At 36.0% G+C, this 24407-nt stretch overlaps 2 protein-coding genes across 2 annotated transcripts; both read right to left on the reverse strand.

Moving 5' to 3' along the window:
* Window positions 1-4018: 4018 nt before the first annotated feature.
* LOC117330880 (sarcoplasmic reticulum histidine-rich calcium-binding protein-like) lies at window positions 4019-8605 on the reverse strand. Its single transcript, XM_033889431.1, has 6 exons — window positions 8440-8605; window positions 6397-7218; window positions 6096-6184; window positions 5508-5677; window positions 5188-5293; window positions 4019-4985 (listed from the first exon to the last, which is right to left on the reverse strand). The coding sequence occupies exons 1-6, from the start codon at window positions 8525-8527 to the stop codon at window positions 4161-4163; spliced, it is 2100 nt and encodes a 699-aa protein (XP_033745322.1). The 5' UTR covers window positions 8528-8605; the 3' UTR covers window positions 4019-4160.
* A 7477-nt stretch (window positions 8606-16082) lies between these two features.
* On the reverse strand, window positions 16083-19185 carry LOC117331224 (histidine-rich glycoprotein-like). The gene is made up of 4 exons (XM_033889820.1): window positions 19142-19185; window positions 17413-17634; window positions 17109-17214; window positions 16083-16910 (listed from the first exon to the last, which is right to left on the reverse strand). Exons 1-4 carry the CDS (start codon window positions 19183-19185, stop codon window positions 16083-16085), a joined length of 1200 nt encoding a protein of 399 aa, XP_033745711.1.
* Between the last annotated feature and the right edge of the window lie 5222 nt (window positions 19186-24407).

Consider the following 24407-nt stretch of genomic DNA (forward strand, 5'->3'; position numbering starts at 1 on the left):
AGATGAAAAATGTCTGATTGTCTTTCATCCTATAAAATAAAGTTTAGACCATATAAAACCTAACGTGATTCACATGATAGATATGATTATCTAGTTAATAGCATAAATGTGTACATGCGTGTAAAAAGACAACACATCACAGACAAGTCGTAAAGGACGAATTAGCTGTACCAAACAGGCGTATGATGTCCCTAATAGCACTAGCGAATCATGGAAGGACGAAACAGCTGTATGATATCCCTAATATCACTACCAGGTCCTAGATTGACGGAAAAAGCTGAACGATGTCTCTAACATCACAGGCAAAAATATAATGACATAGTGTGTCTGATGTATATCATGAAGCTTCCTTTGAACTGTTATATTATTAACATTTGTTTTCCTCAAGAAAGCGTCACAGACTTAAAGAAAAGTTAATTCACAAACATTTCCCCTGAATTCTAAATAATCCATTACCATGGATATTTTTATGTTAAGGAATTCCTTTCAGTTAAATAATGTTTATGAAACCGGAGCCTGGAATTGTAACATCCCTGATTGCTTTACATGATACCATTGTTAAGAATTAATTTAAAGAAATACAAAATACAAACTCCTACTGGAAATAGAATGACATAGTGTGTCTTATGTATATTAGGAAGCGAGAATTACTTCCCTTGAACTGTTGTATTGTTAACATTTATTTTTATTGATCTATCTCCCCTATCTTTGGCTAATACTCCGGTCTGGAATGAATCCTAACATTTTTAATGAAACTTCACACAAGAAAGCATCACAGACTGTAAGAAAAGTTCATCCACAAACATTTCCCCTGAATTCTAACTAATGCATTACCATGTACATTTTTATGTTAAGGAAGTCCCCTCAGTTAAATAACGTTTATGGAACCAAGCCTGGATATGTAACATGTCTGATTGCAATTATATATCATAATTTAGACAAAATGTATATATCTATGATATCAATATAAAATATACCTAAATGTTGTTAAAGGTTTATTTTATAATACCATATCAACTGTTTAATTTCTTCTCCAGCTTAACATTATTTCACAACAGCTTATATAACATTGTACGATTATCAGCTACAGGTTTTTTTTCTGACGATGACATTGTCTATTTGGATGAAGTGGACGGAGTGTGAATTAGCAATGTGTTGGAATATTCATATAAGTATGTATACAGTGCCTTATCATGGCATGGTAATATTTAGGTAGTGGATGATAACGTGATGATGCATGCGTTTTAAATCAGTAAATACTATAAATAGCTTAGATTTGATCATACTAAAATAATAAACAGAGGATTCCGGCCAACAAACAAAATGTATGAATAAACCCTTAAGAAAACGAGAAAAAGACGAGGTGTTAAGGAATGCTAAACGTCTTCTGCTTCAACGACAACACCTAAACACCCACGATATCCCTTCCTTACCATTGTCTATTAGCCGTGTCACCATATTCACAGACATCTTTTAACCCATATCACACTACAACTGCCGACTACATGTCGATATATAAGTTTTATAATCACCATGTGTCTGGATCGTTTAGAATTACAGTGATACTGTGGCATTACTGTCCGCTCTACTGCCGGTTTCATTCCAGCTAAACAAGACACGAAAACATTTGCTATTATTTATCGCAAACATTGCCAGATTATGTAGATTTGTTTGGAGTTTGTGATTGCTGTTGTTGAAAATAATTCCCCTAGAACCTGCGCTCTATCTATTTTTACGGTTACGTGCACACGTGTGTTTTCAGCAGTTTTGAGTTCTTGACTACAATTTTTCTCCAGGTTGTTACGCAATATGATCAAAAGGTCAATATTTGTACGTTTTCAGTGTGACCGACTTTGGTCTTGTGCTTCATTATATACAGTGTATAAGAAATCTGTATGATCCTCATCACTGAACGTAGAAGAGAAACTTTCGATGTACACATTTGCCTCATACTACTTCACAAAGAGTAATTTTTCTTGCCAAGACTTTGAAAGAATGAGTAGAAAGAAAAGAAAAATGAATGGAAATCAATGTAAGCTGTATAATAAACCAGAATCATACAGCTATTTCGTCATTCTAGGTCTCGTCAATGATGCTAGGGACATCATACACCTGTTTCGTCTTTCTAGGAATCATCAGTGATACTAGGGAAATAATACAGCGGTTTTGACATTCTAGGAGTTTTATATTTTATTTTTATTAACGTGTTATATCAGAATTTAAAAAAAGGAAATTCATATTAAACTTTCCTTTTGAAAAATTAATCATTGGTTTTTACTGCCAGATAAATCATAGTTTGTTCTTCATGTTATTTTCAGTGATGTCATTTTGACCAGAACATAGAATTATGCATATTTTTTTGTACCCCCCCCCCCCCCCCCCAGGGATATTTTAGGGGTTTATTGTAAAGTTAAAGTGAGTTGGAGTACAGCAAATTGAGGGCTTATTGTAAAGTTAAATTCAGTTAAAGTAGGGATATTTTAGGGATTTATTGTAAAGTTAAAGTGAGTTGGAGTACAGCAAATTGAGGGCTTATTGTAAAGTTGAAGTCAGTCAAAGTACGGCAAATTGAAAGGCTTATTGGAAAGTTAAAGTCAGTCAAAGTACCGCAAATTGAGAGGTTTATTGTAAAGTTTGAAGTCAATCAAAGTACGGCAAATTGAAGGGGTTTATTGTAAAGTTGAAGTCAGTCAAAGTACGGCAAATTGAGAGGTTTACTGCAAAGTTAAAGTCAATCAAAGTACGGCAAATTGAGGGGCTTATTGTTAAGTTAAAGTCAGTCAATGGTCAGCAAATTGAGAGGTTTATTGTTAAGTTAAAGTCAGCCCAAGTACGGTAAATTGAGAGGTTTATTGTAAAGTTAAAGCCAATTCAAATACAGCATATCGATGGGTTTATTGTTAAGTTAAAATCAGTAAAAGTACCGTACTTATCAGTTAACTAGCTAATCTTCAGTTCACTAACTACTTGTTAGATCATTAACTACTTATCAGTTAACTAGCTAATCTTCAGTTCACTAACTACTTGTTAGATCATTAACTACTTATCATTTAACTAACTAATCGTCAGTTCACTAACTAACCATCTGTTCACTAACTACTTGTTAGATCATTAACTACTTATCAGTTAACTAGCTAATCTTCAGTTCACTAACTACTTGTTAGAGCATTAACTACTATCAGTTAACTAACTAATCGTCAGTTCACTAACTACTTGTTTGATCATTAACTACTGATCAGTTAACTAACTAATCGTCAGTTCACTAACTACTTGTTAGATCATTAACTACTAATCGTCAGTTAACTAACTAATCGTCAGTTAACTAACTAATCGTCAGTTCACTAACTACTTGTTAAATCATTAACTACTTATCAATTAACTAACTAATTGTAAGTTCACTAACTACTTGTTAGATCATTAACTACGTATCAGTTCACTAACTAATTGTAAGTCCACTAACTACTTGTTAGATCATTAACTACTTATCAGTTCACTAACTAATCGTCAGATCACTTACTACTTGTTAGATCATTAACTACTTATCAGTTCACTAACTAATCGTCAGATCACTAGCTTCTTGTTAGATCATTAGCTACTTATCAGTTAACTAAGTAGTCATCAGTTCACTATCCAGTTGCCAGGCCATTAACCTGTTGTCAATCCAGTAACCAATTATCAGTCCACTATCCAGTTTTCAGTTTCCTTACTGGTTGTCAAATCACTATCAAGTTGGCAGTTCACTAGCTAGTTGTCCCTACATATCATTGTGATCAAGTGAGTGAACATGGGCAAAATAATCATTTATTACCTTGAGGAAATAGCATCTATTGAGTGAGCTTTCCTTGTCACTTCTTCAAGATAGGTAAACATACTTCTAGCTAGCTAGCTAGTTATACTTCTGTATCAACAGTATTACAAGGAATAATTGGAATACCAGTTGATATATGAACACAACAACAATAATAAAAAGAAAATAAATAAAATTTCCTGAATATTTATTAATGAATGTTTTTTAGAATAATAAACAGTTTTTAAATATATTTCGATAGTAAGTCATAATTATAAACATCATATCAAAGCAATTTAGAGCAGTACAATAAACCATAAGGAAACACTCGATCGAGAAACTATCCTCATTTAATTTTTTCCTATAATAAAGTCTATCCATGCGTCTCATGAGTTCCATGGTCGTCGACGTGGTGACCGTCGTCCCCTCCGTCGTCGTGATGTTCATCTTTGTGGTGGCCATCACTGTCGCCACCGTGGCCGCCATGCTCTTCGTCACCGTGATGACCACCGTGGCCGTCGTCCCCTCCGTCGTGGTGAGTTTCATCTCCGTGGTGGTCATCACCGTCGCCACCGTGGCCGCCATGATCTTCGTCACCGTGATGACCACCGTGGCCGTCGTCCCCTCCGTCGTGGTGAGTTTCATCTCCGTGGTGGTCATCACCGTCGCCACCGTGGCCGCCATGATCTTCGTCACCGTGATGACCACCGTGGCCGTCGTCCCCTCCGTCGTGGTGATGTTCATCTTCGTGGTGGCCATCACCGTCGCCACCGTGGCCGTCATGATCTTCGTCACCGTGATGACCACCGTGGCCGTCGTCCCCTCCGTCGTGGTGAGTTTCATCTTCGTGGTGGTCATCACCGTCGCCACCGTGGCCGCCATGATCTTCGTCACCGTGATGACCACCGTGGCCATCGTCCCCTCCGTCGTGGTGAGTTTCATCTTCGTGGTGGTCATCACCGTCGCCACCGTGGCCGTCATGATCTTCGTCACCGTGATGACCACCGTGGCCGTCGTCCCCTCCGTCGTGGTGATGTTCATCTTCGTGGTGGCCATCACCGTCGCCACCGTTATGGTGGTCAACGTTGTGATGCTCATCTTCATGATGAGACTGGTGGTCATCGTGGCTACGTCCAATGACACAGCACGCTACTGGACCACCATGGCTACCATGGCTGTCATCAGCTCCAGCATTAATCTGTGTAAAAATATAGAGCAAACTTAAAGAAGAGAAAAAAATGTTTTAGTTCTGATGTTTTTAAGGAATTATTAATAAAATGCCATTTCTTAATTTCGAAGGGCTTTTGAGTTATACTGCTATCATGATTCATACTTTGTAAGGTGTTCACTATCTCCACAAGTCATCTTAATCTAGATCAATGGACGGGTGTAATACTTACGGCAATAGAACGTCCAATGAGGTCATGTAAGTCACCGTGGATCTTTTGAGTGTGTGCATATAATGTATGATCATTGCCTTCAATGTTTCCAAGATCTCCAACGTGGCTATTAAAAGAAAAAGAAAAGAACATGTCTTTATTTGGAATTTCAACTGGAAATAAATTATGTTTTGCTACAAACACATTCAGAAGCATCAAAAGTAATGTAAATAATCTTCTTTCGTGTAGATATGTACATGTGATAGTAGTGGACTATTTGTTCATAAGCTTGATAAATAATTTAACATAATATATTATTTTTGAACTATGTATGTGATCACCTGTCAGGAGTTCCACGCTTTCCGTGATGTTTGTGGGTAGGGTTGTAGTGTCCTCCAATGGAATTACAGCTCTGCGTCATGTCACCTATCTCATGAATGTGAACACCATGCCGAGCGTGTGGCTTCAGATTCCTGAGTTTGTAGATGATTTTCACTTCGTCATCATGGGGCTGTAGTAACAATAACAATAAGGCAAATAAAATTGTTCAACAATAAAAGTATGAGTTGATGTTATGGCCGGGGTAGTTGAGAAGACTGTTAATGGCAAATATTTGTATTGATATGATAATAGAACTGACTTATCACTTGTGCAGTAATGTGTTCAGTTTGTTACATGTAAAAATTGTTGCTCTTGTGTTTAAATATAGGTTTATTGCTAGCAATGAAAACAGATGAATATAACTTTTAAATATATTTTTGTACTACACAATGCAATCTTACTTATCAAGTAGGTATTCGTATTGATTTAGTATATATTCTTTGTTGAACAAAAAGAAAACTTCATGTCATTATAACTCATATCTGCCGTTCGAACGAATGAATATTTCTTTAACCACTTAGAAGAAACAAAAGGTATTCTTTACTTACCTGTTGAGTCAGTTCTATGTGACCTCTGACTTTGTATGCAAGGCCTGGAGTCTGTATATTTGGCATCACCTCGCAGTGGGCGTGTAGAGCTGTTAGTAAATAAAACTACTGTGAGTAAAACGACCTGAACTTCTCATTCCCACTTATTGTTATATTACTTATCATATACATTGTTTAAGGAAGAAAAATCATTTGAATAACAAAGCTTATTATTTTATCAGGATACAATAAATAATTATTTTTTCTTAAACCCGTTTGTGGTTTTTTTATTTACATTATTACATAAAAGAATGACACTTACCTTGTTCCACATGTACGTCTGGCTCATGTGGCTTGGAACATCCACCTGAAACTTTCATGTTGAGGTAGATGTGTTGAGCATTTGGGTAATGTCTATCGTTGTCGTGGTGGTCTTCGTTGTCATGGTGATCTCCGGAATGATCTTTGTCGTCGTGGTGATCTCCGGAATGATCGGTGTCATTGTGGTGATCTCCGGAATGATCTTTGTCGTCGTGGTGATCTCCGGAATGATCTTTGTCGTCGTGGTGATCTCCGGAATGATCGGTGTCGTCATGGTGATCTCTGGAATGGTCGGTGTCGTCATGGTGATCTCCGGAATGATCGGTGTCGTCGTTGTGATCTCCGGAATGATCGGTGTCGTCGTGGTGATCTCCGGAATGATCGGTGTCGTCGTGATGATCTCCGGAATGATCGGTGTCATTATGGTGATCTCCGGAATGATCGGTGTTGTCGTGGTGTTCTCCGGAATGATCTGTGCCGACATTGTGATCTCCGGAATGATCGGTGTTGTCGTGGTGTTCTCCGGAATGATCGGTGCCGTCATTGTGATCTCCGGAATGATCTCCATTGTGATGTTCGGTGTCGTCATGATGATCTCCGTTGTGGTGGTCGGTGTCATGATGATCTCCCTTGTTGTGCTTCTCATCGTGGTGAATCTTCTCTTGATAGTCATTACCTATGTGGATGTGCACCCCATGGCTTTCCTCTTGGATCTTGTGAACCTGGTCGGATAATTCCTGTACCTTCGCTTTCAGCCCTTCAAGCTCTAATAATTTCCGTACCTTCCCTTTCAGCGCTTCAAGCTCATCTATGATAGCGATACCTTAAACAAAACAGGGAATCTAGTAAGTATCAATTCTAAATGTAGCATCTTATATATTTATATTAATAATATATATATATATTTATCGCAGTAGGCACAGGTTAATATAGAAAGTTCTGTTTATGTTATGCCAATAACTATGTGTAAGTTCTGAGATAGCTGGTCAATCAAAGAAACTTTCTTTCGTACAATCTTAAGGTAAGACATATTTTTTATGCTCGTGCATGAATGTTGATCACTTAATCACAATCATATGTAGCATATGTCATGGCATCTGATTGCATGAATTAAACCTAAACATAGCTACACCCAAGATAATCTACAATACACTTTAAGTTCTAATTATATATGTTATGAAAAGTTTTCAATGATACGCTTTGCAACGCATAAGCCGTTGTGTCAATACTTTATTTTTCGAAGCATGAAAAATATGAAATAAATATGAATTCAATAACAAATTACCTTTGTTCATCATTGTCATGGATACAATAATACTTCCATCATCAGTGTGTTATATAACTAATTTACGGTTTTAGCAAGCCATATCTCATGAATTATTCCTTATATAATGTTTTATATACATAAAAAGTGGGATATCATAAGAAAATAGCCCCATGATATACGAGCCAAAACCAATTTCAGTTTTCTATTTAATTCCGAAACCATACATGAAGATGGTTTTATCACATAATTCACACTAAAATAATTAACTCTCGGAGTTTGGATGTTTAGTTCACCTCAATATGTAATTTAGAAAAACAAAGTAAAAGAGAAACTTAAAAATTTCCTTTTATTGCATCGACATATTTGAAGTCTGGCCACTTGTATTATATATTTAGGAAAAATATGATGACTCACGTAAGTTATAGACTAAGAATTATATTTTACATGTATGCAAAATATGAAACAACGTAAAACGCTGACTTATCCAGTTAATTGAAGTCTTATAAAGAGTAACACACAAGCTTGCCGACTTCTCAACTTAAAGAAACATTTCATTTATGCACGTACAACACATATAGATTAAAAAAAAATAATACAAAATTTAAAGAAAATAAACCACTTTAACAACATTTGCATAAGGGGCTTAACACCCTAGAAGAGCTTTCGTCTTGTTTGAATTATGAGCGATTCATAAAACATTTATCCTATAATTGCATGAAAAGCGGAATCAAATTTGCCTTTGGAATAAATTGTTAAGTTATAACAAAACAAACTTACTTCTTCGTAGTCGTTTTGGTGTCCGTATGCCCTCGTTCGGACGAACCGAGAGCAGCGCTACAAGAACTACAGCCCACAACAGCCTCATGTCTCCGGATACTAACTGCTTGCTGCTGAAACAAACAGCTGATGGCAGTCCAGGGCAGCTGTCCAGAATTTATAGTCCATATTATCTAACTCTTTACCTTGACATAACTGACGCTATGTGTATTTAAGTGGTGCGTCTGCAAAACGTGTGATAACATGTGTACAATGTCCATCGCTTGTCTAGTCTTTACAAACTGGTGACAAAGTGACTTTGTCCTTAACTGCTGACATACATATAATGATAGTAGGCATAAAAAATACGGTTCATGTGATTTGTAATAGATTGATATAGAATGTATAGATCAGGTATAAATTGATGCAGTATTTACACAATTAGCTTCCTGACAAATATTTGAATAATATGGTGAAAAGTAAGGATTTATTTTAAAAGTACGAAAGTCACGGTATATCTGAATAGAATATTTCAAACGAATGAAAGTAATACAATATTTCAAAAGTGTGAAAGCAATGACATATTTCAATGGGATGAAAGTGATGGAATATGTTAAAGGGGTGAAAATAATGGAAAACTTGAAAGTAAAAGAATGTTTCGAAATTATGAAAGTGGTGGAAAACTTTAAAGGGATGAAAGTAATTGAATATAAGTATGGAAGCACTGGTACGTATAGTGTAATGTACGAAATTAACAGTAAAAATTAAAGGCAAACCTTTGTGTATGTTTCGATATGCAACGAAAAGTATCTAATTATTTTTGACTTTTTTCCGACTTTTCCCTATCGTGAATTAGAGATTTAACTTAGTTTCATAATTTGACGCTCTTGAAAGTAGTTATCTTGTGATTTGTTCACTTCCTGGTAAAATTTGATATAGAAAGCCTAAGACTACCGACGTGTTATCATACACTCTAATTAAGAGGCATCTAAACAGCAAATCTAGTCAAAACAGTGATATTTTACAAGCCTGTAAATTCCTACTATGGTGCAATGTCACATAAGTAACATGTTGAACTCTTGGGACTTGCTGTTGACATGCTATTTGTTAAGCTGCTTCTAGATTTCAACAAAACATGCTAAAATGCATGTTTCAGGGGGACATAATTAATTCATTTGTATCGCATATATTGCACGTAATAGCCATGTCGTTTTGCTCACTAAAGCACAAATAGGAGCATTGGTTTAACAAGATTTGACTTAATAATATGCATAAACATTGTTTTTATTTTGATCTTGAAATGTAAATGGTAGTTTTTAATAATATCACAAAAATATGGCATATTAGGAGATATATCAAACATAAAAAATGCTATTATTAGATACCATAACGAATTATAGACATGGCAAGAAGACTCCTTTTAGAAAAATATTTAATTGCTGAGTTTGGGGTAAACTATGCATATTTCTAAAAAAAGGCCCCAAAATCAAATATTTAACCATTTGTCTTTCACAGGTCCTTCTTACTATGATCAGATGTCTTAAAAGTGTGATATAGGAGCATTTTTATTGATTGAAATGCCTCTCTTTATGCCATATTGATGTAATACGTATACGCATGTGGGTTAATGTTGCATTTATAATTAAAAAGAACAAAAAACGTCATGTTTTAATATAAATTCAATATTTAATGATTTCCCGGTTAGTTCTGTTTGTTTTCTTGATCGGATTTTAATGTTAGGTGTCCAACGTCTTTATCGGGATGTTTTCGTCGTTCCTCGTGTTCTCGCGTGGTCACGTGACCGTCACGAAGGACTACATTCGGTAAATATGGCCAGAGCACCCGACCAACGTATTTTGTCGTACAAACAAATATGATACACTTATTCATCGTGCTAAGAAACCGAGAAAAACATTCTTCTGTTTATTCAAGTATGGTTACATAACGGCGTTATAAACTGGTCTTAATTGAAGAAGTGCCGGTTAAGTGACTACTTTTTAAGTAATTTTGACGATGTTTGTCATTTTCGTAAGAATGTACAGCACTTTTCGTTGTTCTCATACAATTACCTTCACGCTCTTACCTGTTTCATAAGTATTGATTTAGGGTAGTCGGGTGCTCTAGGACGATTCATAGAGCAAGTGTTAATGTTCATTCTCCAATATTGGAACTCTTCAGTGTTTTAAGTATCGAAATCGGCATATAGAAACGAACAAACGTTAATAAACGAATGCAATGGATCGTAATTAATTCAATTTAATTATCTACAGATGATTTCCAAAGACATAAGGTATAGTTAGAAGTTTTCGGCTGTACACATGCAAGTTTGTAAATTCGTCACTGTGATAAAACTACCGTCCTCGTCGTTGCCATGACAGCCGATCGAAGCTGCGATCACGAATGCACTGACAAAGTGAAAGTTGAAGTATTTTTCGCAACATGCCGTTTAAACTTAAAATTACATTCACACCTCATATTGATTGGGGTTGTTTAATCATACCTGATCAATTGAATTATCAGAAAACTAACAAAAACACTAAAAAATACAGAATGAAGCCTTCGTGTCAGGCAGTGCAGACACAACGCGGGATCTGTAAACAATGTGACGTCATTGGAATGTACAAGTTCAGCAATGTACAACAATGTATATTTTACATGAATACACTAATGAGCAACAAAACGGGACGCAACATTAACCCACATGCGTAAACATGTTTACAATTTTTTTTAATATATATCATTTTTCTTTCACATACGGAAAGAGTCTTGAGTGTGCTACATTGATTGGTAATTTAGTCTACTCTGCCAACAGTAACGCACTTCCGGGAGTTTGACGTAACTAAGAACGCAATGTAATATCTTTATTTTTCTATTAACATAAACATTGCAATGCACTTTGAATTACTTGATAGATAGTAAAGTATTGTGCTTAACAGTATTTCTTTCTTTCTCTCCCCCCAAACTCAGATTTACCATAAAATGTATTATAAAACCGAACGAAATTTGAATTATTCGGCAACAAATATGACAGGTTTCACTATCACTAGTCACATACCCTTCGTACCAGGTGTGTGTGAAATACACTAATGTAGTATGTAATACTAATATTAATCTCTCTATACTTACATTATATTAAGATACGGGTGCGTGTTACTGACATGTATAAAGTATCAACAACTAAAATACGAATTGAAATTAGAAAGCAAACCTTGGATTATATTATACAATTGACATCAACAAGCATCAACAACTTAAAAACTTATTCAAATTAGAAAACAAACATTGAATTATAAATATAGATATATATTATATATATAACATAGTAACAAAACTGAGGTAGGAACTTTATGACTCGAACTGATAATCTACGGCACCCAATCGCCTTGCGAGAAATATCCGCAGCTTATACCGCTGCGCCACATCGGCGTTCTTAAAAAAAGAACTTTTTGCACAGTGATGGTCGGCCCGATATCCTGACATGATCATAGTGGAAGTCGTCTATTAGATGATACGAATACCTGGATCGCAATGTATTTACATATATGGATGCGAATTGTACACATATTACAAATATTCATCGGGTAATCTACTACAGGAAATTCAAATCTTTATCTTCGGATCACCAACACATAGTGCATATGATACATTGTGCTAATTATTTTATATATAATATATTGTCACACAATTGACGAATTAAGACAACTTTATGACTCTTGCCCTGACCAGGCATATATATATATGTTGTATTCCGTTAAAATTTATAACTTTTACCAGTCGAACAAATACCAGAATCCCGTTTACCATTGTTTTTATAGCAAAAACGACGGAATGCCCCGCCCCTTTAACCATTTTGAAAAGACTGATTTTTTTTATTTAATTTGATTAAGTATTTAACTAATTCAAAGATACATGTAAACATTCTGTCTGTAATCACCCAAAAGAAACACTTTAAAACCTAAATAATACTATAATCTATCAAATTGCTTCCGCGTCTTACATCCATATTTTAAAAAGATATACATAGCGAAGAAAAAACCCACCAAACAAGCAAGGCTATACTTCTTCTTAATATCAGAAAGCTTATTAAATCGACATGAAAAACGTACCACACATCCAGGATATAAAATAGACCACTCTCTCAGTACAATCTGGTTAAAGTTTAATAATTTCATATTAGGCAAGGGGATTTGGAAAGTCAATAATGAATTTGTACATGACGAAGAATGCATACAGAAAATACTCAAAACATTGATACAGTTAAACAACAATATGCTTCACCCATATACAACAATAACGTTAAAATATTTCAGAGGAGAACTTATGACTAACAATAGATGATAAACTTTTTCTGGAAACTTTGTTTATTGAAATCCGCTTCTATTTTATATCCTGTTAATCGTAAAAACAAACTGAGAAAAGAGAAAATATGTAAAAAAATAAAAAATAAAAAAATTATCATAATGACATTGTCGATAGGAAACAGGAGTTTGAGAATATTATACGATTATTACATTTGGTTAAGGTGTACACGAGATTATACGAGATTTTCATCAAAATGTCTTGTAATTCCTCTTCGTTTATTGTAGCGAAACGTTGTTGGAGTATATCGTCTGCCATATTGTAAACAAGGTGATGCAGCGCAATGGTTTGTTTCCAGCTTTCTGATTGGCGTGATTAGAGGCAGATATTGCCGACTTGTTCGTGCTTTTTCAGCACGAACAAGTTGGCAATACCTTGGGGATTTCCCAGTCGAGTTATTTTGAGCACAAAAAAGTCTACTCACTGATAGGTCCTTGTGAGGAAAACAGGAAAATTAAGCAAACACTCCAGCCATATTACAAAAGAAAAGGCGAAATGATAGGAAATCTTATTTGGTCAAAAGTCATTCAGTAGGGGAAAGATAAAAGCCTTCAAGATATTTTTGCAGTTTCGAGGTTAAAAAACACCCGGCTCAGATGGTAGATTTTATCAATTGTTTTTTGAAAAGATTAAAATATTTTTTGTTTTATTAAACGCTCACTTAATGCAGGATATAATAAAAACGGCTCTTAATAACAAGTTTACCAAAAGACAATAAACTATGTCAATATCTGAAAAATTGGAGACCAATCACATTTCTTTACGTTACTTATAAACTGGCCTAAGCGTGTATTGCAAACAGGTTTAAAAAAGTTCTTAATACAATCAAATCTGATATTTAAACAGGAATTCTAAGCGCTAGATATTTAGGACAGAACGTCAGGCTCCTATATGATATGAAATTTAGAGAAGAAAATTACATCCCAGGTTTAAATATTTTGGTTGATTTCGAAAAAGCATTCGACTCAGTGTCATGGCAGTTCATAGAAAAAGCAATTGATGTTTTTAATTTTGGACCAAGTATAAAACAGTGGAATAAAACTGTTACAAAACATACATCTTCAGCTATATTGCATAACAGCTTCTTTAAACTTTGTTTTATTAAATAGAGGCTGCAGACAAGGGAACCCTGTATCTCCATATATCTTCCCCGATGTTGCAGAAATTTTAGCAATTTTGATAAAAAGTAATAACAATAATAAATGGATAGAATTCCATAATATAAAACCAGCAACCCTCGCAGAAAGCTGATGGCACCTCCTTTATCTTAAATGATTAGATACACTTCAACGATATGCTCGGATTTCAGGCCTTAAAGTTAAAAGGCATAAAATCGCAGTTATCTTGATTTGGTCTAAAAAGTTTAGTGCAGAAGTATACCACCAAAGATGGAAATTACAGTGGGGAAAACAAATTTTACATTACTAGGATAATATATTTCTGTAAATTGAGATAACAAGCCAACCGTAAACCATAATAAAAATACTGAAAAGTTTTGATAGCATTTTCAAACGATGGTCGTCAATAGGTAGAAAAACTATTATAAAGACACTTACTATTCCAAAATTAAACCATTCGTTCATTTTTCTACCAGATCTTAATATAAATTTGATACAAAATTTAAATCCTACTTTATTTCATATGGCAATCAAATGTTGGCAAAGTGAAAAGAAATACACTCTATAAGGATCATATTGAAGGGGGATTAAAATGTGAATATTAAAACAATTCATTATTGGATTAAAAACAACAATGCTCCGTTGATGGCTGGCAGCGTAGGGGGCTTTGTCGGGCACTACAGCATCAATTTGTGATTTTTGGCGGACTGATGGCGTCACGTGATATCTAAATGGATCATTGGAGTCGTGGCTGAATATTCCAGTTAGGATGTAGATCGACAGAGTTTTGCTGATTTTCTGTACAAATATGATAATTATTTTATCACAGTTAATTAAAGATATGAGTGTAATCTTCCTTTATTCATAAATTAATCTTATACGTTACTGTACAACACACATTTGACGTTCGAACGGAGGAATGCCCCTTTAATTCTAACAAGATGTCTACATAATTCTTTGAACATCAATACTTAAAAACTTAAAACTATACATACTAAGTCATTATTCTGTGCAAAAGTATATTTCAAATAGCATAAATAACAGGTTAAGATTAAAATTCGAGAATGAATAAAGAGAAAATGGGAAAACCTTTTAAAACTTGAAATCTAATCCTGACTATGTGCCGACAATAACACCTGTACACTTTGGATTGGAATTAATTCATCATATCATGGTCCCTCCTACTGCTTTATCTATCCCATACATTAGAGTACGGCAACTAGAGGAGTTTATTGTAAAGTTGAATTTAATTAGAGTACATCATTCTTACTGATTTAGTGTAAAGTTTAATTAAATTAGAATATGTCAAATTAAGGAGTTTATTGTAAAGTTAAATTCAATTAGAGTATGGTAATTGTTGGGTTTATTACAAAGTAAAAACACGTTAAAATTGAGCCATGAATCAGCTGTTGATTTACTAACGAGTAATCACTTTACAAGTAAGCAATTAGTTAACTAATCAGGGAATTCGTTCACTTATCAGTTGACAGTTCACTTACTAGTTTTCAGATCATTAGCTATTGCAAGGTTACTTGCTGGTTTTCAGTTCATTAACCAGTGCCAGTTCACTTATTTGTTTTCAGTTAACTTACCAATTGCCTGTTTAATATACAGCTGTCAGTCCAATAACTAATTGTAAGCTACCCAGATAATTGTCCGTTTACTATCCAATTGTCAGTTCATTAACTAGTTACCGGCTCAACGACTAGTTGCAAATATCAATCCAGTAATCTAATAAGTCGCCAATTATCTAACTTATTTTCAGTTCACTAGCTAATTGTCAGCTCACTTACGATGTGTCTTTTCACGAGCTAATTGCTAATTAACTTACTAATTGTCAATTCACTAACTAGCTGTCAGTTCACTATCCAGTTATCAGTTAACTGAATAATCGCCAATTCAGGATGCTGTTTTCAGTTCGCTTACTGGTTGATCATTCACTATCCAATTGGCAGTTAGTTAGCTAGTTGACAGTTCACTTAACACTCGTCAATCTACTAGCTAGCAGTTTGTTTCCTGTCAATCAATCATGTCAATAAGTTCATACCTTTGTATGAACAGTATTACAAGGAACTGGATTACCAGTTGATATGTGAACACAATAAAAAGAAATATCACGTTTTATTACTGAATATTTATTAAGAATATTCATTAAGGAACAAACTGTTTAAATACACATAATATCAGTTATAAATTCACAATAAACAAAAGATTTAGAACAGTAGCTATGTTCAATAAAAGGGAACAATCGATCGAGTAAACGTCCTCATGTATTATCCTATCATAAAGTCTATCCATGAACGTCATGGGTGTCATGGATGTCGACGTGGTGACCGTCGTCGTGGTGTTCGTCTTTGGGGTGTCCATTGTCATGGTGGTCATCGTCGTGGTGTCCATCATCATGGTGACCGTCGAGGTGGTGCCATCGTCGTGGTGGCCATCGTCGTGATGTCCGTCATCGTGGTGACCGTCGTCGTGGTGTCCTTCGGCGTGGTGGCTATCGTCGTGGTGGCCATCGTCGTGATGTCCGTCATCGTGGTGACCGTCGTCGTGGTGTCCTTCGGCGTGGTGGCTATCGTTGTGATGGCCATCATCGTGATGTTCGTCTTTGTGGTGGCCGTCACCACCGTAACCGTGGTGGCCACCATCGCCACCGTCGCCGCCGTACCCTCCGTCACCGTGGTGACAGGCGTTATGGGGGCCATCATCGTGGTGGTTGTCGTCATGGTGGCCACCATGTCCGCCGTGGCTGCCGTGGCCACCGTGGTCGCCATGACCGCCGTGGCCGCCGTCACCGCCGTGGCCGCCATGGCTACGGTAGCGGACTACGGGGGCGGGGCTTGCGTGGTAGGCATTGCCGTGTTGAACGTCGACGTGGTGGTCGTCGTTATGGTGGTCAACATTGTGATGCTCATCTTCATGATGAGACTGGTGGCCATCGTGGCTACGTCCAATGACACAGCACGCTACTGGACCACCATGGCTGCCATGGCTGTCATCAGCTCCGGCATTAATCTGTGTAAAAATATAAAGGAAATCGAAGATGAGAAAAATCGTTTTATTTCTGATGATTTTAAGGAATTGTAAATGAAATGTCATTTCTTAATTTCGGGCTCTTGAGTTATACTGATATCATAATGCATGCTTTGTATTATATTCACTATATCCACAAAGTCATTTAAATCTAAATTAATGGGCGAGTGCAATACTTACGGCAATAGAACGTCCAATGAGGTCATGTAAGTCAGTGTGGATCTTTTGAGTGTGTGTATATACTGTATGCTCATCGCCTTCAATGCTTCCAAGATCTCCAACGTGGCTATTAAAAGAAAAAAAAATTCAACGAAATAAAAATGATTTTTGCTCCAAACAAATTTAGAGGCATCAAAAGTAATGTAAATAATCTACTTTCATGTACATATGTAATGATGATAGTAGTGGACTATTTGTTCATAAGCCCATAAGCCTGTTAATAATTAAGCATAATAGTTTGTTTTTGAACTCTGTATATGATCACCTGTCAGGAGTTCCATGCTTTCCGTGATGTTTGTGGGTAGGGTTGTAGTGTCCTCCAATGGAATTACAGCTCTGCGTCATGTCACCTATCTCATGAATGTGAATACCATGCGGAACGTGTGGCTTCAGATTCCTGAGTTTGTAGATGACTTTCACTTCGTCATCATGGGGCTGTAAGCAATAAAAGTATAAGTTGGTATTATGGACGCAGTAGTTGAGAAGACTATTAATGGCAAATATTTGTATTGATATCAGAATAGAAATGACTATTAGTACTTGTACCGCAATGTGTGAAGGTTGTTTTTTATTAAAGTGTAACATGTATATATTGATGTTATTTTTATAGATATATATAAATACATATATAAGAAAAAGAAATATGTCCTTGCATAAGTAAATGTATCAAAACAAACAAATACTAGGCCTTCTTCTCTCTTAGGTTTTATCGTTATTTTTATATTTTTATATATATTGCTTTAATAATAATGCTAGTAATGAAAACACATTTAAATATAGAATGCTACAGAATGCAATCGCACTTATCAGGTAAGTATTCGTATTGATTTAGGAATTATGCTTTAATATGGGTAAGTATTGATGTTGTTTGGGAAGATTACATTTTAATTTTGGTGAAAATTAATGTTGTTTCTTAAGATTATATTTCAATTTCTTGATATTGTTTATGAAAATTTCATTTTCCTTTCAGAAAGGATATATTCTTTGTTGAAAAACTTCTTTTCTATGAAAAAAAAAACAAAAACAAAACAAAGATGTATCGTATAAATATTAATTTTACTGATGTTGCTTTCCTGAATACAGGATAATATTGATTGTTGGTTTTAATTTTGAAGAAGGGTTAATTGTCCATAAAAAATGATTAAAATCACCTTAAAGGGGTATTCCGTCGTTGAAATGAGTTGATGCTATAAAATGTGTGCCCTGTGCTGCTCATATTTATTCGACATTGTACACGAGTAAGCTAATTTATTGTGTAATAGAAACTTTCATGCTGAGGTAGATGTGTTGAGAATCGCTAACGATTTTTAGAAGGATGAAAAAGTTTGTTTTGTGTTCTTAGCATCAATGGCGAGTTCTGGAATGACGAAACAGCTAAATAATGTCCCTAGGAACAATGACGAATTCTAGAAGGACGAAATTGTTGTATGATGCCCATAGCATCATACGCCATAAACCTGTTTCACAATCTATATTTGCTGATAGATATATAACAAATACATGTAAACTGAAGAAACAAAACAACACTTTAACCTGTAATAAATCTCATTGATTAATTAGACCCAAGAGAGATTTTTTTGTTGGGGATGTATAATCGTTGCATTTAATATAACACCACATGACCAAGATAACCTGATTATCAAAACATGTCTGCTGGGCACTGTGACCTAGTTATAGCACCGGAGTTACGTAATCTGCAGAGCTTGTTGACCCTAATCATTAAAAAAAAGACAGACACTAAGTCAAAGTTTAACGCCCGTCATAAATTTTAGGTTGATATTGGATATAGGACAAACTGTTTGATTTAAAAAAAAATATTTTATTGAATTTAGGATATTTTGCACTATTTTAACTAGAAGATAGCAATAGAAAATATTGTAAAGGAGATATCATATTATAGGGAGTCCTTTAATAGTTGTAACAGTAATTTGTGTAATTTTGTAAAGAATTACATTATCCATGGGAGTTTTCAGCAGCATTCTCAAATTTATTACAGTACATTCTCCAGAGGGTCAACCCTAACACAGTCGTTAACCATTTCGATATCAGACTTATTGAGCTATGTCAGACAAGTTCTATACACATTTATACACGGTGTTCCACACTTCTGGCAACTAGGATCACTAAAGAGTCCTAAAAAGATCGACCGCCATATCTCTGGCTCCTAAGATCCCAGAAGAGTCCTAGAATAATGGAGCTCCATACATCTAGCTTCTAGCATTATTGAAGAATCCTAAAAAGATGAATTTCCACACCTCTGGTCCCTAGATTAACTGAACAGTCATAGAAGTATGGACCCCCACATCTCCGGCTCCTACATGTAGTATTACTGAAGTGTCCTAGAATGATGTTTCTACACCTATGATCTATGATCACTGAAGAGTCCAAGAAGGAAGGATGGTCCTGCACATCTCCGGCCCTTAGGATCATTGACTAGTTCTAGATGTATGGACCTCCAAACATCCGGTCCCTACCATCACTTAAGAGTCCTAGAAGGATGAATTTACACACCTGTGATCACTATCATAACTTACCAGTCCTAAAAGGACGATGCATTTTAAAAATATTTTGAAAAATACCGAATTGACATGAAACTTAAAATTCATGGAAGGAAATTTTTTTGCTAAACAATGCATTGATCTGAATATCATAAAATATGAAATAATAACCCAAGGCCTACACATCTTTGATTAAACTAATAGAAAATGTTTCATGTGTCCTAAATAACAGGAACATATCTGTTTCATTTTACCACTAATCACGAAGCCAAAAGACCACACGAAAAGCACATGCATTATCTGATTTGTGTTTAAATGCCAGGTCAAGACAAATGCTAGGTAGCTGTCATGTCTCCTGATTTGGACTTAAGGATCCTAGCAGTATGGACCTCCATACATCCGGCCCCTAGGATCACCGAAGAGTCATAGAATGACGGATCTCCATACCTACAAGCTTCCCGATCCTACCATCACTGAAGAGTCCTAGAGGTATGGACCTCCACACCTCTGGCCCCTACCATCACTGAAGAGTCCTGAAAGTATGGCCCTCCAAGCTTCCCGACCCTACCATCACTGAAGAGTCCTAGAGGTATAGACCTCCACATCTCTGGCCCCTACCATCACTGAATAATCCTAGAGATACAGACCTCCACACCCCTGACCCCTGCCATCACTGAATAATCCTAGAGGTACAGACCTCCACACCCCTGACCCCTACCATCACTGAATAATCCTAGAAGTATAGACCTCCACCCCTCTGGTCCCAAGGATCACTGAAGGGTCCTAGAAGGATTAATTTACACACCTGTGATCACTAACATAACCTAACATGAAACGTTTCATGTGTCCTTAATAACAGGAATATATCTGTTTAATTTTACCCCAAATCACAAAGCCAAAGACCACACGAAAAGCACATGCATAATCTGATTTGTGTTTAAATGCAAGGTCAGGACAAATGCTAGGTATTGACTTGTGTTCTTTGTATTTTTAACCTTATGATTAGGTATAGATATCTGGACTTTGATGTCATTGTTCACCTGTCATGTCTCCTGATTTGGACATAAGGGTCCTAGCAGTATGGATCTCCATCAATCCGGCCCCTAGGATCACTGTAGAGTCATAGAATGACGGTCCTCCAAATATATGGCCCCTAGGGTCACAGAAGAGTCCTAGAAGGTTAGACCTCCAAACCTCTGGCCCTACCATCAATTATCAGTACTGTAATGACGGACCTCCACACCTATGGCCCATACCCCTTGGGCCACAGAAGTCACAGAAGAGGTCTAGAGGTATGGATATCCAACTCCCCTGGCCCCTACCATCACTAACCAGTCCTAGAAGGAGTGACCTCCATACATCCGGCCTCTAGGGTCACAGAAGAGTCAGAGAAGCATGTACATCCACAAATCTGGCCCCTATAGAATCACTGAAGAGTCATAGAATGACGGACATTCAAATCTTTGGCCCCTAGGATCACTGAGTCCTAGAAGGATTAATTTACACACCTGTGATCACTTATATAACTCACTAGTCCTAAAAGGACGATGCATTTTGGAAATATTTTGGAAAATGTCATATTGACATGAAAATCAAAATTCATGACATGATATGTTTGGCTCACAAATGCATTGCTCATAGTATCATAAAATGGACCTTTAGGGTCCTAGCAGTATGGTCCTCCATACATCCGGCCCCTAGGATCAGTGACGAGTCCTAGAGGTATGGACCTCCAAACAGCTGGCCCCTGGGGTCACAGAAGAGTCCTAGAAATATGGACCTCCAAACATCCGGCCCCTAGTGCCACAGAAGGGTTATAGATGTATGGAATCCACTCTCTTGGCCACTTCCATCACCAACGAGTCCTAGAAGGATGGACCTTCACACATCCGGCCTCTAGGGTCACAGAAGAGACCGAGAAATATGAACCTTCACACCTCTGGCCCTTAGGATCAATGATGAGTCCTAGAATGACGGACCTCCAAATATCTGGCCCCAAGGGTCACAAAAGAGTCCTAGAGGTATGGACCTGCACACCTCTGGCCCCTTCCATCACTTGAGAGTCCTAGAGGTATAGACCTCCACTACTCTGACCCCTACCATCACTGAAGAGTCCTAGAAGGATTAATTTACACACCTGTGATCACTATCATAACTTACTAGTCCTAAAAGGACGATGCATTTTGAAATATTTTTAAAAATACCGTATTGACATGAAAATTAAAATTCATAACAGGATATGTTTGGCTAAACAATGCATTGCTCACAGTACCACAAAATATGAAATAATGACACCACACCTACACTTCAGTACTCTTCTCCCTTATCAACAAAACTGAGAGAAAATGTGTCATGTGTCCTAAATAGCCTGGAATTTTTTTTCAATTTTACCCCTAATTACGAAGCCAAAAGACCACGCGAAATCTTATTTTCTCAACCTTGTAATTAGGTTAAGATATCTGGACTTCGGAGTCAAAGCTTACCTGTCATGTTGTTGGTTTCTGGCTGGAGTCTTCAACTTTTTTTCAGTAAATTTTAGTAATCTTCACAGCAATATTTGGGTTGGAAACTGAGGATGTTGAAAAATAAAATTCAACATTTTCAATTATCTAATGTTTTATCCCTAAAACTTAAGACATTATGTTGTAATATGATGCTTAATCAGTAACCTAAATCTCCAGCTTTGAAAAGCTTCCTAACATTACATCTATATGGTTTTTTTTCAGTTTGGCCCGTGATAGATATGGTGTTGAGCGACTAACAGTTTCAATGAAATTCCTCGTACAAGGAACCTCGAGTTAAGATACTGTTCCATTGAATTGCCGTGATCATGCAGAGAACGCATCCTGTCATTTCCAAAAGCTCATGCATTACGGAACTGGCCATTTTCAAATTTATTAGTTAAACTCAATTGTCCTTTTAAATGAGTTAGGGAAAAGGAAAGCTTCACTCTTTGTCGGTATATAATCATGATGTTTTTTTTAGGTGCATTTATTTACTTTCAGGGGTTTGGTAGTTGTAGTTCAACCTGTTTGGCATGATTAGCAATATGGCTGCAGAACGTTAATTCGGGAGCCAAAGATGAGTAAATAATTCATTGAGCAGTTTAAACGATATTCCGAAACAAAAAACTGGATCCAACCTCCGTCTCCATCACGTTTTCGGCCGGATATGCACTTTCAGTGTGAATTTGAACAACAGTATGACAAATACAACTACATGTAGAATCAAGTTTATCCATACCCCGCCCCCCCCCCCCCCCCCCCCTATATTTTCTAGCATCGTTCAGTTTATTTTAGTGTGCGCGATTTATGTAGTACGTCGAAATAGTACTTATCACAAGTAATTATTAATTATTGGAGATATTTGAACCAACACGTTTTCTGGTGCACAACAAATTCTAATTTATATAAAAGATATAAAAAATAGAATATCAAATAGATTAAAATAGTTTTTAAAAAAATATGATCAAATAGAACAATTTTTTTAATCAGACGAAGCAGATAATGTGTTCTAGTTATCTATATTAATGACACATATTCTATTCTCGAATAAGGTTGACTAATCTGTCATTGTCCGTGACACAATCACGAAGGACACTTACATAACGCGATAGATGCAGATACTGAAATGTATGTCACAGAAACACGTGGTGACCGCATGCACAACGAAGACTTTTTTTATCATTGAAGGTGGTTTTGTAATTTTTGTACTGGTACGTTTATTTCATTATGCAGATATTAATGAAAGAAACCTTTTTATTTCCACAAAATAGAATGTATGCCTTCAAATAATAGAAAAAAATAAAATAAAATAAAATTAAAAAAAAAACCCAAAAAAACAAAACAGAACTACGATCTTACATAAAATATTAACTATCAGTTTTTAGTTATTAGATATTAGACCAAAAATGCAAATTAGGTTGTAAAAGTTAATTTTAGGTCGCAACTGCATCAAACACATTAAATGCAAATGAAAGTCTTCCCCGTGCAGTCCTACATGTGGCCACGTTTATCGTTGGAGATCTCCTCTTTTACGAGGTAAGTAATTGTATGCATTCTTATTTGTTCTTTAAAAAGTAAATAAAGCATACGTAGCTATTTATTTTCTGTATCGTTACAGCATTTATAAAACTCATACTAACTATCTTAATTGGGGGCCGAAAACACGTTTGGCCAAGAAGCAACTCTGGCTCGTATCAGGGTAAACATGGGAGATACTGTTCCATTGAATTGCCGTGATCATACAGAGAGCGCATCCTGTCATTTCCAAAAGCTCTAAACATTTTACTTTCTATGCAATTATATGTTAGTTGTACTCGACACAAACTAAATCACAGATACTGAGCATCTTCATATTTTATTATTCAATTTTTCAAACATTAAAAAAAAAATAATTAAAAAAACATTTTAAAGGTATTATAGTGAAATTATAAATTCAGTCAAACTTTGCATAATGAAGAAATAATACGCAAAAGCATTTAGCTTACTACATAATAATACATGTCATTAATTCACTAACATATTCATATTATGGTGACATATTTCTGCCATCGTGTTATTTTAGGTCGCGTTACGGTAACACGACTTGTCGAGATAATAAGTCGAGTTTTAACACCACTTGTCAACATAATTATCTCGACAAGTCGAGTTGTTTTATTCTATTAACGCGATTACAAATCATGACCGTTCAAGTAAATTATCACGGATTTCGACCCAAATTTCGCTTTTCGCCCGTATACACTAGCCTCCCGGAACATCTC

This window comes from Pecten maximus, chromosome 7 (assembly GCF_902652985.1).
Source record: "Pecten maximus chromosome 7, xPecMax1.1, whole genome shotgun sequence".
In the NCBI taxonomy this organism is placed as follows: domain Eukaryota; kingdom Metazoa; phylum Mollusca; class Bivalvia; order Pectinida; family Pectinidae; genus Pecten; species Pecten maximus.